Raw genomic sequence first — 15,312 nt, forward strand, 5'->3', positions numbered from 1 at the left:
AGGAGTGTAGTTATGACTTTCATGAAATTGAATTTAAATTTAATTAAGGCATATAAGAAAAGTATCGAAAGAGGAAACGGTGATTGTTGTACTGCCATAGACAGTCTTATGGCTATAATGATATGAAAAATATTCATAAAAATAGTCATAAAACTTCATAAAAATATTCATAAAAATATTCCAAAATATTCTTAGAAATATTAGAAATATTCTTTGAAATATTCTTAGAAATATTCTTAGAAATATTCTTAGAAATATTCCTAATATAAAATATTCCCAAATCATCTTAAAAATATTCCAAAATATTCTTTAAAAGATCCAAAATATTCTTTAAAAAATTCCAAAATATTCATTAAAATATTCATTAAATATTCTTAAAAAATATTCTTTAAAATGTTCTTTAAAATATTCCAAAATATTCTTTAAAATATTCCAAGATATTCTTTAAAATATTCCAAAATATTATTAAAATATTCAAAAATATTCTAAAATATTAACTTCAGTGTGTGCAAATAAAGAATTAATGGACGACTAAAATTGGAAGAAAAATAGAAAATATGAAAAAAATAATTCTAAATATTGTCTTTGGGTCATTTCCCCCTTTTTATGTATTTATTGTATTGTTTGTATATTTATGTTTACATTTTTATCAGTTTTAGGATTCTGGAACTGGTTTTCTCCATTTTTGTAATTTATTATTTATTCATTATGAAACAAAAACATTTTATTTTGAAGAATTTGTCATAATTGATGATGATTTTATTCATTTTCAATTTAGCTTAACATTAATTTAAAATAATGTTATAAAATTAATATTTTTAAATACATACTTATTCACAACAAAAAATATTTAAAGTTACAGTGCAGTAAAGAAAAACGAAGCCAATTGGTCCATTTCCGTCAATGGCAGCCAATGAGTGTTGCCCAATTTCAAACGGTTGAAACGTCATTTCCTGTCTGTCGGTTGCCTTATCTTAAACTTTTAAACTTTTCTTTTTGTCGATTTGTAGACTCTTTTATTTTGAAGAAAAAAAATAGTACAACTGCCATCCAAAGCCATGTTAAATAGCGACGCTGCTGTCAATTCCAGCATTGGCCACTGGAGGGAGACAAACGGCAGACGATTGGGATGCTGGATTTGCTGGTCGAGTTTTTTTTCTTTTTCTATTTAAATAAGAAATGAAATGTATTTAAGTTGTTATTATTTAAAAAGTATTGTTTATCGTTAGGTTCCTAATTGTTAAACGTGCTTTGTTCCCAGCGAGGTAGTTTCAAATTATTGAAATAAAGCCATTTGGAAAAGTCCGTCTCAGTTGTTTCTTTCTTCTTTTTTTACCGTACTTTCCGGAGTATAAGTCGCCTGTTTTTTTGTCAAACTTCTATGTTGTGTATTTCTGAGACACTTCCTGTTTGTTGGTCACTTCCTGATCATTGGTCACTTCGTGTTGTTTGATGCACATTTTTGGGTCACTTCCTGTTTGTTTTCCACTTCCTGTTTGTTTGTCACTCCCTGTTTGTGCATTTCTGGGTAGCTTCCTGTTTGTTGGTCACTTCCTGTTATATGTTGCGCAATTCCGGGTCACCTGTTTGTTGGTCACTGTTGTTTGTTACACATTTCTGGGTCACTGTGTTGTTTGTTGTGCATTTGTGGGTAACTTCCTGTTTGTTGATTACTTCCTGCTTGTTGGTCACAGTGTTGTTTGATGTGCATTTCTGGGTAACTTCCTGTTTGTCACTTTTTGTTTCATGTGCATTTCTGGGTAACTTCCTGTTTTTTGATGTGCATTTTTGGGTCACTTACTGTTTATTGGTCACTTTATATTGTTTGATGTGCATTTCTGGGTCACTTCCTCTTTGCTGGTCACTTCCTGTTTATTGGTCACTTCCTATTTTTGGTCACTTCCTATTTTTGGTCACTTCCTTTTTGTTGGTCACTTCCTATTTGTTGGTCACTTCTTGTTATTTGATGTCCATTTCTGGGTAACTTCCTGTCTCAACCCTCTGTCTATCACTAACAGTTAGCGCTAAGCCCCATACCTTCCCATACATATGCTAAGTTACCAGACTAAGCTCACCTGTTTTGCACCATGACTCAGCTATCCCTTTTCCTCCTACAAAATAAAAGCAGCACAAGTAATCTCACAAATAAAGCATAAAACAGACAGAAAGTCAAACCAGGTAAGCATCCATTCCTCCAGGGGGGCTTGTCGCTTACTTCCGTTTTGCCAACTCACTCACTAACTAGCTAACTAGCAGTCCTCCATCCACACGCACCGGAAACGATGCGCGAGACCGAAAAAGGCGTGGATTCCCCGCACTTTTCCCCCTTTTCTACCCCCACCCTCCCCTCCCCTCCCTGTGCGCGTTTGTCTTCTGGGGAGGAAAAGAAAGAAAGAAGAACGTCCGCCCGGAAGAAGAAGAAGAAAAAAAACATGTTCATTTTAGCACACTAGCCAGACGCACACACCCGCGGTCTAATTATAGCCGCCGTTGTTTTTGCATTATGGATGGGAAGGCGCTTTGGCGGGAGGAGGAGGTGGAGGGGGGTTTTGGAATGGTTCGGTCCACATGGTGTGTTTAAGGCGGCTCGTTTGGCTCGAGACGCGGCGTTTGTGGCCGTTAAAGACGGACTCAAAAACGGGGGGGAAGGATGAGGGAGTACAAGGTGGTTGTCCTGGGGAGCGGCGGCGTGGGAAAGTCGGCCCTCACCGTACAGTTTGTCACCGGAACCTTCATCGAGAAGTACGACCCGACCATTGAGGATTTTTACCGGAAGGAAATTGAAGTGGACTCGTCCCCGTCGGTGCTGGAGATTTTGGATACGGCTGGAACCGAGCAGTTCGCCTCTATGCGGGACTTGTATATCCGCAATGGCCAGGGTTTTATCCTGGTTTACAGTCTGGTCAACCATCAGAGTTTTCAGGATATTAAGCCAATGAGGGACCAGATCATCAGGGTCAAGAGGTGAGTAAGGAAGTCCGAGTGTGGGGTTTTGGACACTGAATGTTGTTGTTGTTGTCGTGCTAATGTGTTAGGGTTGCTATTTTAAAATAAAATGAAGTTGAGATTAATTGGGGGTTTATTAGTCAACTTTTGCTGGGAAAGTTTTGGTGAAAGTGAACAGGAAGTGGCCCAAAACGAAAATGATAGTATTTAGGGGTTGGTATTTCAAAATAAAAGGGAGTTGAGATAACTTGGGGGTTCTTTTGTCAATTATTGTCAAAGTTATGGTGAAAGTGATCAGGAAGTGGCCCAAACGACAGTGCTAACATTTAGGGGTTGCTACTTCAGAATAAAAGGAAGATTAGATTTTTTCCGTCAACTTTTGTGGTGAAAGTGAACAAGAAGTTGCCCAAAACGACGGTGCTAACATTTAGGGGTTGCTATTTCAAAATAAAAACAACTTGTAACTATTTGAAGGTTCTTTCGTCAACTTTTGTGGTGGAAGTTTTGGTGAAAGTAAACAGGAAGTGGCCCAAAATGATAGTGCTAACATTTAGGGGTTTGCTATTTCAAAATAAAAGGAAGTCTACTATGCAAACCAGGGTGTGTCTTTAAAACTGTTAGTATTTTCACCAGTATAGAAGCTAGCAGTTTAGCTCGCTGTTCTTGTAGAAGCTAGGCGTTTAGCTAAATGTTCTTGTTGACCAAAAGTCCAACCTAAATATGTAAATAAGTCAATAAAACATAAAAAAATAATATTTATATTTTAACCAGGGTGTGTCCAGTTAGCTGTTAAGCTAGCTTTTATATCAACCAATAGACATATTTACCAATGTAATTAAGTCAATAAACATTCAAAATTAGATTCTGCTATTAAGCTAACTAGTGTGTCCAGCCTTTCAAACTGTTAGCATTTCCCCCCATTTTGAAGCTAGCTGTTTAGCTAGCTGTTATCACCCACCCGATAGGCAAACCTACTCATATAAACGAAGCTAATTGTAGCCCTCAATGCTAGGTCTAGCGTTTTGGAACTTTCTGTGCTGAGCTAGCACAGAACATGTGGTAAAGTTGCACAAAAAGCCAAGTGAAGCTAATGGAATTTCCTTGGCTTTGTAGCCCACAAGACATCAGGCGTCCATTAGCCACTGACTGGTCCAAACTGGAATGCAATGCGCGGAAACAATGTGGCCCGGCCTGGCCCATCTTCCCACTTTTTAGTGTGTTAGCGTGTTAGCGCAATCTTGTCATCTGGTACTTCAAAAGAGGAATTATTCACGCTAAAATCATGCTGTGGCTAATCGCAGGAGGTCAGGGAGGGCTGGGTGGAGCCTAAAGTAATCTCTGGGGAGGGGCCTTCAAAGTGGAGGAAGGAGGGGTGTTAGCGCTAGCTGTTAGCGAGAGATTGATTTGGAGATTTGATAGTTTTGGAGGGTGTTTTTGTTGTTTCCTGAGGGGTTTAAATGGGTTAGAATGGAGGGTGTTTGAAGTCTGGTTCATTTGAAAGGGGAGGGGCCAGAGAGGAGAGTGAATTGGCCCCTCCCATCACAGTTCAGATGAGTTGAAGATTGAGTGCTGTCTATGGCTACTAAAGTGTTGCAAAATGAAGAGAAAGGGACAGGAAGTGACTTGGAAAAAATGTGCATCAAATAACAGGAAGTGGCCAACAGGCAGGGCGGGACCAACAAACAGGAAGTGATCAACAAACAGGAAGTTACCCAGAAATGTGTGTCAAACAACAGCAAGTGACAGAAATACACTTTAAACAACAGGAAGTGACTCAGAAATGTGCATTAACCAACAGGAAGTGACCCAGAAATACACATTAAACAACAGGAAGTGGGACAGAAATGCACTTTAAACAACAAGTGAGGCAGAAATGTGCATCAAACAACAGGAAGTTACCCAGAAATGTGCATAAAACTACAGTGACCCACAAACAGGAACTGACCCAAAAATGCGTATCAAACGACAGGAAGTGGCCCAAAAATGCACATCAAACAACAGGAAGTGACCCAAAAATGTGCATCCAACAACAGGAAGTGACCCAGAAATGTGCATAAAACTACACAAAGTAACCAACAAACAGAAAGTGACCCAGAAATGCACACCACTTCCTTTTGATTTTTGGGCATTTTCTGTGACATTTGTTACAAATTTGAGTCACTTCCTGATACTTTGAACTCACTTCCTGTCATTGATTCCATGTTTTTTCTGTCTCCTTTGTCCCCAGGTACCAACAAGTCCCGGTGGTACTGGTGGGCAACAAAGTGGACCTGGAGGCGGAACGGGAAGTGTCCCCCGAGGAAGGCCAGGCATTGGCCGAGGACTGGAACTGTCCCTTCATGGAGACCTCCGCCAAAAGCAAGGAAATGGTGGACCAACTCTTTACGGAAATCGTACGCCAGATGGACTTTTGCCCGCTCCCTGACCGCCGACAAACCTGCTGCAGTACCTGCAGCGTCCAATAGAGGGCGTGGCTACCTCGCCAGGGCGTTGCCAGACCCCCAAAAAAAACAATGGCGTGGCTTCCGGGACCTTTTGGGGGCGGTCACTTTGCGCAAAGGCCTTGTTAGCGACTATCGTTAGCCGTTGTCGTTAGCCGCTATGGCTGGCAAGATCGTTAGCGTAGCATTCCCGTCTTTTTAAGCAGAAAGGTACAGTGGATATGTGGACAAAACGTGCAAAATGGGAGGAAATGGTCGTTTTTGGTACGGGATTCTCAGCGGGGGTGCCGGTACCGGACATGTGGCTAACGTTGTAGCATGGCTAATGGGAGGAAAGTTGGATTATTCCTGAATTTTTTGGCGTATTAGCCGCCTCCCTGTATAAGAGGTACTCTTGAAGTGGCCTTAAAATGGTTGAATTTGATGATTTCTTGCGTATAAGCCGTCACCCTGATTCACCATTTTAACCACCATATGGTTTTAATAGTACGAATGTACAAAAGTACACAAAAAATACAAAAAAAGTGAGCATTTTTTACAGTGTTGCCTCTACTTATAATAGCCCATGTTATTTTGTGAGGACTTTTTACAGTGTTGCTTCTACTTATAATAGCCCATGTTATTTTGTGAGCATTTTTTACAGTGTTGCCTTTACTTACAAAATGAATTGCGTATTGAAAATCCAAGTTACAAAATGTTCAAATTGAGGACAGTGTTTAATGTACATTAAATTAGCATAATTTTTCCCACCATCTTTAATTCTTGCCACTAAAAAAACCTTCAAAAATGTTTTTTAATTAGACCAATTTTGAATAAAATAATTATTGTATTATCTTGCATTTTAGCTGCCTCTAGGCATAAGCTATACCCTTAAAATCATAAAATTTTACATTTTCTTTCATTTAAGATAATATTCATGGTTTTAATAGTACTCATGTACAAAAATACTAAAAAATCCAAACAAAATACAAAAAAATTGGACTAGGTTATTTTGTGAGCATTTTTTACAGTGTTGCCCCTACTTACACAATGAATTGCTTCCTGAAAATCAAAGAAGAAGTTGAGGCCTCTTTTTAAGATGAGCCTGGTTGCAAAATATGTGATAAAATGAAAAGCATATTTTCCATCTGGATGTCATTTCCGGAGTTGGATGCGCTCGCATTTTTCCAAGCACAAAGATGGCTTCCAGTTTCATATTTCCAAAGAATAATAATATTTTCTTCTTTTATGATTTCTAACATTTGCACTACTGAGTTCTACTACTCTATGTTGCTTCTGAGCTGGAAAGCACCCACGTTTTTGCCAAAAAAAATGTTGTTCTTCATTTCTAAAACAATGTTTAGGTCACTTTGACATGCCCATAATTTTTGGGTGGGTCAGTGGTGTACAACCAGCGACTCGGGGTCCAAAAATATCCACGTTTTTCCCCAAAAAACACCCGCATTTTTGCCCAAAATTTTCATTATTGCTCATTATTAGTTATTTGGTTTCCAACACTTTCCATTGACGGCGCAAGACGTCCAACGAAGCAACAAATTGGACGTCTAACGCCGTCAAAATTAGTCAAAAATAGTTTAACATTTTTATGTACCAGCAATGAAACTCAGAATAACATTTTTTTCCCGCTAGAACAAGGCTTTTCGCTGTGATTCGTTTACGTAACCGAGTAAATAAGAGACACCGGCGACGTTCAACGGGCACAATAGGAACCTCTTTCTCCTGCGGAAATAAATATCCGGTTTATGTTTCTCCCCGGAGCAAATGTTGAAGGTGCACAACAAACGAACACGGCGTCCTTCATCATGTTATCAATAATTCCACAAATTAGGTATACTTAATTTTTATACGCTATCGTTGAGGGATATTTACATTTCCACGATGTTATTGAAGGCAGCATGTCGACAGCTCCAACGCCGTAAGTAACAACGTCCTTTTGTAGCTATCTAGCTAGCATGAAAGCTAACATACATTTACGAGACGACGCCAAACATTTTAGAATAAATATATTACACCATGACAATGTAGACATGATTACGTAATTCCACAAACTTTAACTTTAACCGTTTAATGTAAAGTTAACGTATTAACGCGTATTTACTAATTTCTTGCTAGTTCACGATGAATTAAAATAACGTAGGAATCTGGTCCAAACTTAAGCTTCCTGAAGGTAATATTGCACACTTATATTTACTAATCATACATTAAACTAAACATGAGTTAATATTTAAACATTTTGCCTGTTTTGATTTGTGAAATAACAATAAAACCGTTTTGTTTATTCAATTTCTATCTTCTAAGCATTAATTTGAGAAAATTACACTGTTTTTTAAAATATATATTTTTATTATTTATAGGCCGTATTTTTGTATAAGCTGCACCTTTAAAATGACCTTAAAATCTATTAAGAGTAGTAGTCGTATGAGTATTATTATTATTATTATTATTATTAGTAGTAGTATTAGTAGTGTTAGTAGTAGTATTAGTAGTGTTAGTAGTAGTATTAGTAGTGTTAGTAGTAGTATTAGTAGTGTTAGTAGCATTAGTAGTGTTAGTAGTAGTTAGTAGTGTTAGTAGTATTATTATAAGTAGTATTAGTAGTAGTAATAGTGTTAGTAGTAGTAGTAGTAGTGTTATTAGTATTATTATAAGTAGTAGTAGTAGTAGTATTATCATTAGTAGTAGTAGTATTATTAGTAGTAGTGGTAGTAGTATTAGTAGTAGTGGTATTATTTTGTATTATTATTATTAGTAGTATTAGTATTATCATTAGTATACATATTATTATCCTCATTATTATTATTAATTAATTCATCCAGTAATGTTTGTTTTCTTACCGCAAAACAGATCATAATCAACAAATATTAAATTTGCCGACATTTACTAGTGAAAAAGAATATATCAATTCTTAATTTTTTAGTTACAAATATGGCTCACGTGAGAAATGACATTAATTCATGACGTTTCACAGGTTTGAGGTCAACGGCGGCGGCGGCCACGTCGGCGACGGGGCGCGTGGACGCTCTGGTCCAGCGTAACGCTGTGTTCTCCCGAGAAGCGTCCAGGCAACGGGCCCTGTACCCCCGCGTGGAAAAGATCGAGGTGTCCATGCAAGGTCCCGGTCTGGACGGGACGCTTCTCATTATGAATAAAGGAATGTCCACGCCGCACAGTTGCGCCAGACGTAAGTCAAAAGCTTTCTATCTCTACATTACTGTAATGATCCCAATATAAGACGACACCCTTTTCTTTTCAAGACCCAAAAATACTTTTTGAACACCGAATTCCATTTTTATACACGAAATAATAACAATAACTATATGATAACGATATACAGTCATGCCTTCTACGTTATTGATTTGGGATGAAACATTGGCCTCTGCTTAATAACAATAATTATTATTATTATTATAATTAGTAGTTGTAGTAATAGTTGTAGTATTTGTACTGGTTATAGTAGTTGTAGTAGTGGTTAAAGTAGCTGTAGTAGTAGCTGTAGTAGTAGTTGTAGTAGTAGTTATAGTAGTAGTAGTAGTTGTAGTAGTTATAGTAGTAGTAGTGGTAGAAGTTATAGTAGTAGTAGTGGTAGAAGTTATAGTAGTAGTAGTGGTAGAAGTTGTTGTTGTAGTAGTAGTAGTAGTAGTAGAAGAATAAGTTGTTGTAGTAATAGTAGTAGTAGTAGAAGAATAAGTTGTTGTAGTAATAATAGTAGTAGTAGTAGTAGAAGAAGTTGTTGTAGTTGTAGTAGTAGAAGAAGAAGTTGTTGTTGTAGTAGTAGTAGAAGAAGAAGTTGTTGTTGTTGTAGTAGTAGTAGAAGATGTTGTAGTAGTAGTAGAAGATGTTGTATTAGTAGTAGAAGATGTTGTAGTAGTAGTAGAAGAATATGTTGTAGTAGTAGTAGATGTTGTAGTAGTAGTAGAAGAAGAAGTTGTAGTAGTAGTAGATGTTGTAGTAGTAGTGGTAGTAGTAGATGTTGTAGTAGTAGTGGTAGTAGTAGTTGTTGTAATAGTAGTTGTAGTAGCTGTTTTAATAGTAGTTGTTGTAATAGTAGTTGTAGTAGCTGTTTTAATAGTAGTTGTTGTAATAGTAGTTGTTGTAATAGTAGTTGTAGTAGTTGTAGCAGTAGTAGTAGTAGTTGTTGTAATAGTAGTTGTAGTAGTTGTAGCAGTAGTAGTAGTTTTTGTAATAGTAGTTGTAGGATTTGAACTTTTCTCTCGGCGAGTAAAATTGTTAAAAATAACAATTGTGCTTTTTTTTCGAAAGATCTGACGGAACATCACGTGACCAACTCTGTTTTGGCCCTATTGGATGGAGAAGAGGCGTGGCCACTCCACATGCCGCTCACGCGTTCCTGCTCGCTGACTTTGTTGACGTTTAAAGACAACGACCCCACGTTGGTCAACCAGGTACGTCAAAGGGAGGGGCGGGGTTTCGATTTCGGGGCTTCTGATTGGTGCGCAACCTGCACTTAATTACGTGTGCACTTTAGGGGCGGAGCTTTAAATCTCGTTATACTTGTTTAATAACAATAAAAGCATTCAATTCAATACAACACTGTAGCTACCGTTAGCATGTGATGCTAACCACTTTACTCCACCATTTCTATTATATAGCTATATATACACATCTTTTTTATGAGTACTTAATTACATGTGCACTTTGAAATAAAAAAACATCAATTTAATTTCATACAAAAAACTCTGGTCTTGTTTTTTTAGGCGTATTGGCGTTCTTGCGCCGCCCTGCTGGCTCAAGTATTGGAGACGTCGTTTAAGGACCATTTGGCGGTGGAGTTGCTCGGCACCCCCGAGACGCCGGGTTAGTACAAAGTCAAGCTTTTAGTCTTTGGATACATATTTTTAATATTAATGGACATGGATGTTAATCAAAAATGCTACAAAATGGCGGAAATTATGATTTACGGGTCACTTCCTGTACATTTTGGGTCAATTTCGGGTAGTTTTAACTTAAAAAAAAACAAGTTTTCTATTCACAACGTGTAAATGTTAACGTTTTTTAGGATATTATTTTTTTAAATGTTTATTTTATACATAGAGTTAAATTTTTGTGTTAATTTATGAATTTCTTCTGTGCAGTTTCTTCTGGAGCGTTTATTTGCGACTTGGTTCTGGACTCTCAACTGGATTCTTGGACTCCTTCCGAGGTATAAAGTCTTCTTTTCTTCTTTGATTTAAAAAAAAAACATGTTAGTAAAGTAAGTTAAGGGACTAAAGATTGAAATTAAGCTTTGGTTAATCATGTGTGTATGTTCATTAATATGTACTGTCCCTTTAAATGGAAATCTAAGTTGTCATATTACAAGAAAAGTTGCAATGTGGGACATTTTAGCCAAATTAGCTGCTAAAGATACCTAAATTGGGTAAAAATGCAATTTTTTTTGGAAAATATTAATTGCCCTAGCGACAGGTTAAACAATTAACTTATCATAAATGACTTCTTTGAGAAAATTCTTAAGTAAATGGAAGCATTTGTAAATAGAGTCGTTTGTGAGGAGAATAGTTTGGGAGGGGAGTCGTTCATAAGTAGCTCCCCAACTGACTCATTTGTTTTCCCGCTTTAGGAATCCTTGCGTTCTCTGACTAGAGGAGCCCACCAGCTCATATTCCAGGATTTACCTTGGGAGCCCTTGGAGGTGGACCCCTCTGTGGCCCTCGAGGTCTTTTCACACAGCAGGTCTCAACAGGAAGCCGTGGAGGAAAAGGCGGCGCGGAATCCCAAAGGAACCGTGACGCTTTACAGGTAACAGTAATACCTCCTTCACATGAAAATATAGGCCTAAATTTGACTGCATTACAGAAATTGACCACTAGATAGAGCTAAACTGCATCTAAATTGCTTTATAATTGTGAAATTTTCATATTTTGTATTATAAACGTATAAACCAATTTTTATTATGTCTTTTTAATAATATTTCGACTTTCAAAACCTCTTTACTACTATTTAAATCAAATTAAGAGACTTTATTGTCATCATACACCACTGCGTATAACTCCCAAACATAGACACTGCCCTCTAGTGGCCAACACAATCATTGCCAATTTTGATACACCTTTCATTCTTCAATGCCCAAAAGGTATACACCACCCTCCAGTGGACATTTAAAAAATCTCCAACAATGACCCACCATTAACACCACCGTGCCATGTCCGGACGGCCATCTTGGTACAGACTGTTTACATATTTAAAATCCTCCTTTTCTCTGCTATTTTCCAGATGTGGCGACTACGTTCACCTAAGCAATGGCCCCCTAGTGTCCAGGACGGGCCTTTGCTTCCAATACGAAGTCACCGCCATCCACAACGTGCGCGGGGGGCCCGAAGGACTCCAACGCCGCCGCGCTCAGGGCGTCTCGCTGCCTTCCCAACTGGAGGTAAAAAAACAACAGATTTTTCCGCATTTTTCATCACCCACCGCCGTTGCTCATGTTGTAATTCTGCTACGTCACCCCCCCAGGCGCACCACACGGTGTGGAGGAAACTGCGGCGGCGCGCGGAGAAACCGGTGAGGAAAAAAACACTAAACAAAAAACATCAAAGCTAACGCTTAGCCGCCAGCTCGGGGGACGGCGGCTAGCCGCCGGGCGCTAGCTCCCCCACCGCTAGCTCCCCCACTGCTAGCTCCCCCCAATGCGCTTGATGCTAGTCCAAATTAGCGCTTGTTCTAATTCCCATAAAAAAAAACCCACAGGCCTTTTAGCCACTCTGCTTTTTGCACCGTAACTTGAGATTTGGGTTCGATACTAGGTGTTTTTCGCCGTTTTTTTTTTTTTTTTTAGCAAAGCGGCGACCAATCGTCCTTCCCGAGGCGGCGTGTGAAGTCGACATCAAACGAGCGGGAACTATTTTTACACGGCGTGGCGACGGGAAGTGGCTTGTGAAGCTCCAAAAGACGCATAAATTTGGCGTTTGGAAGGAGGCGGGCTTTATTTTGGACGCTAGGCAGAATAGACGAAGGGACGGACGCTGGATTGACGGCCTATATTTGCTGGTCTTGTTGTTGTGGTTGTTTGGGGAATTGACTGCCAAAGAAAAAGGCATTTGGGAATTATTTCGAGGGGTTTTCTTTTGGGGATACAGGATTTTTTAAGGTTATTTTTGGTCATTTTAAAGGGAATTTAAGGGGCGATTTCTGTTGATTTTAAGGCAATGAAAGGTCAAGGTTGATTTTGAGGAAGTTAAAGTTCACTTCCTGGTGATTTTGGGTCACATCCCATTGATTTTTTTGGGTGTGTGTGTCACTTCCTGTTAATTTTTTGGGTAACTTCCTGTTAATTTTTTGGGGTAACTTCCTGTTGATTTTTTGGGGTAACTTCCTGTAGATTTTTGGGCACTTCCTGTAGATTTTTTTGGGTAACTTCCTGTTGATTTTTTTTGGGTCACGTGCTGTTGATTTTTGGGTCACTTCCTGTTAATTTTTTGGGTAACTTTCAGGTGATTTTTTTGGGGGTAACTTCCTGTTAATTTTTGGGGTCACTTCCTGTTGATTTTTTGGGGTAACTACCTGTTGATTTTTTGGGTAACTACCTGTTGATTTTTTGGGTAACTTCCTGTTGATTTTTTGGGTCACTTCCTGCTGATTTTTTGGTGACTTCCTGTTGATTTTTTGGTCACTTGGTGGCGATTTTTTTTGGGTCACTTCCCGTCGATTTATCCTTTTTTGGGTCAGTTCCTGTTCATTTTTGTTCCGTTGATTGTAGTTCACTTTATTTTTTGGGGGGGTGTTAACATTTCCCACAATTCTGAACGCATCGTTTTTTGTTGAATTTCTTGTTTAACATGGAATGTCCCGCACTCCGTGTTTTATGTGTTCGCCCGCCTCGCAATGTTAGCGCGTCCTTTGCGTCCCGCGGCGTCACTAGCGACGTTAGCGCCATAAAATGTTAATGGCGTCGTGAGCTTTTATGACTTAGCGTCATGTCAATTTTCAAGATTGATTCCACGTCTCTTAACTCATTCGCATCCAATCCTTTTAAACAGGAAGTGACCCACAAAAAACATCTCTATTGGTGCTCATTAACCCTAAAAAATCAACAGGAACTCCTTCAAAATAAACAGGAAATGACCCATTTCCCCCTTAAATCATCAAAAAAATGACCCCAAACCTTGCTACATCAAGATTAAACTTTTTTTGGGCCATTTTCTCCGCTGCAGGTGGAAGTCCCGCCCCCGGAGGAATGGACTCCGCCCCCCGTTTCCGATTTGACGCCACCCCCAAGCAGCTCGAACGCCGACGATCTTTCAAACCAAAATAAAAGCGATTAAAAACATGACATTGCGCTCGCTTCCTTTACTTAGGGATGACAAACTAGACCACTTCCTGTTTGTACCGCTCACAGGACTTACTTTTTTAATTCGTCCATGTGTAATATGCTAATATGCAAGAAAATATGGTACTTATTTTATTCAAAATTGGTCAAGTTGAAATATTTTTTGAAGCTTTTATTGTGGCGGGGATTAAAGATGGCGGAACAAATTATGCTAATTTAATGTACATTAAAAGTAGTTTTTAATTGAATTGGTTCCAGGATTTTTTTTTGTATCTTTGATTTTCAGGAACCAGTTCATTTTGTAAGTAGAGGTAACACTGTAAAAAATGCTCACAAAATAACATGCTGTAGTCCAACATTTTTGTTATTTTTTGTACATTTTTACTCCCTATTAAAAGCATGTGGTAACACGGTAAAAAATGCTCACAAAATAACAGGCTAGTCGGAATTGTTATTTATTTATTTTTGTACATTTTTACTCCCTATTGGTTTTAATAGGGAATAAAAATGTACCAAAAATGCATTTTTTTATTTTGTGAGCATTTTTTAAAGTGTTACCCCATATTCTTATATGGGGTAACACTGTAAAAAATGCTCACAAAATAACATGGGTCATTTTGTGAGTATTTTTTACAGTGTTACCCCATATTCTTATAAGGGGTAACACTGTAAAAAATGCTACCAAAAATAACATTGGCTAGTCCAAATTCTTTTTTTATTTTTTGTACATTCCCTGTTAAAAATAACATTTTTTGTTATTCCCTATTAAACCCATGAATATGAGGTAACACTGTAAAAAATGCTCTCAAAATAATGGGTTAGTCCAACATTTTTTTTGTATTTTTGGTACATTTTTACTCCATGAATATTTGAAAGCAATTTTAAAGCTCATATGCAAATATGCGAGAAATGACGGTAAGAAGCGTGATATCTATTTTTGCCGTTGGTCCCGCCGCGCCGCCGAGCGGGTCCTCGCCAAAGCGGCGACTGTGGCAGTTTTACGGCATCTGGCGAGCGCACCGCTCCGTGATTAGATTGGTCGTCAAGGTTGTCGTGACCTCGCAAAAAAAGACGTTTCGGGAATTAATATGGCCAATTTCAGAGGAGAAAAAATGGGAGTGTTTCATAGCGACTATCAGTAAAACAATGTCATTGGATGAACATTTTTATCTCTAGAGATATGTAAAAAAATATGTTGGGGAAAGTGGTAAATTCATAAAAATCTGTAAAAATCAGGGAATTTTGTAGTGCAAAAATGAGGATTAAATCTAAGGAATTCGAATTTTAAAAAATCATTTTCCAGTTATTTTTGCTACTATTAAAGGTCTTTTCATTCGTTTTTGCATCAAAATCTTCTAGTTTTTAAATATACACGTCTATTAATGTTTTTAGTTTTTTATTTCTTAAAACTCCACAATTGGTTTAAATATATACTACTAATTAATAATACTTTTTGAATGTATATTTATTTATAATCCAATTGACAATAGAGGTCCATCATACTTTGACTGGGGAATTGTTTGTTTACATTTGAGCCCCAGGATCCAAAATGGCTGCCGATCAACACTGCCTCTAGACACCTGGCCTTACATGCGGACTGCAGTTTCCTGCTCGCGTTGATTGAAACTAGTAACGGAAGAG

General features: G+C 38.1%; 2 protein-coding genes across 2 annotated transcripts; both read left to right on the forward strand.

The window, feature by feature from the left end:
• Positions 1 to 2,370: 2,370 nt before the first annotated feature.
• LOC144202705 (ras-related protein Rap-2a-like) lies at positions 2,371 to 6,167 on the forward strand. Its single transcript, XM_077725604.1, has 2 exons — positions 2,371 to 2,964; positions 5,174 to 6,167. The coding sequence occupies exons 1-2, from the start codon at positions 2,651 to 2,653 to the stop codon at positions 5,409 to 5,411; spliced, it is 552 nt and encodes a 183-aa protein (XP_077581730.1). The 5' UTR covers positions 2,371 to 2,650; the 3' UTR covers positions 5,412 to 6,167.
• A 955-nt stretch (positions 6,168 to 7,122) lies between these two features.
• mrpl39 (mitochondrial ribosomal protein L39) lies at positions 7,123 to 13,674 on the forward strand. Its single transcript, XM_077718984.1, has 9 exons — positions 7,123 to 7,302; positions 8,356 to 8,568; positions 9,648 to 9,790; positions 10,103 to 10,202; positions 10,481 to 10,548; positions 10,966 to 11,144; positions 11,619 to 11,775; positions 11,859 to 11,906; positions 13,556 to 13,674. Exons 1-9 carry the CDS (start codon positions 7,266 to 7,268, stop codon positions 13,664 to 13,666), a joined length of 1,056 nt encoding a protein of 351 aa, XP_077575110.1. The 5' UTR covers positions 7,123 to 7,265; the 3' UTR covers positions 13,667 to 13,674.
• The last annotated feature ends 1,638 nt before the right edge of the window (positions 13,675 to 15,312 follow it).

The sequence above is a fragment of the Stigmatopora nigra genome, chromosome 1 (assembly GCF_051989575.1).
Source record: "Stigmatopora nigra isolate UIUO_SnigA chromosome 1, RoL_Snig_1.1, whole genome shotgun sequence".
Lineage (NCBI taxonomy): Eukaryota > Metazoa > Chordata > Actinopteri > Syngnathiformes > Syngnathidae > Stigmatopora > Stigmatopora nigra.

Coding starts and splice junctions, on each gene's coding strand:
- mrpl39 (XM_077718984.1), top strand. CDS start 7,266: ATGTTATTGAAGGCAGCATGTCGACAGCTCCAACGCC. Junction 7,303..8,355: donor ATGTCGACAGCTCCAACGCC/GTAAGTAACAAC, acceptor GACGTTTCACAG/GTTTGAGGTCAACGGCGGCG. Junction 9,791..10,102: donor ACCCCACGTTGGTCAACCAG/GTACGTCAAAGG, acceptor TTGTTTTTTTAG/GCGTATTGGCGTTCTTGCGC.
- LOC144202705 (XM_077725604.1), top strand. CDS start 2,651: ATGAGGGAGTACAAGGTGGTTGTCCTGGGGAGCGGCGGCGTGGGAAAG. Junction 2,965..5,173: donor CAGATCATCAGGGTCAAGAG/GTGAGTAAGGAA, acceptor CTTTGTCCCCAG/GTACCAACAAGTCCCGGTGG.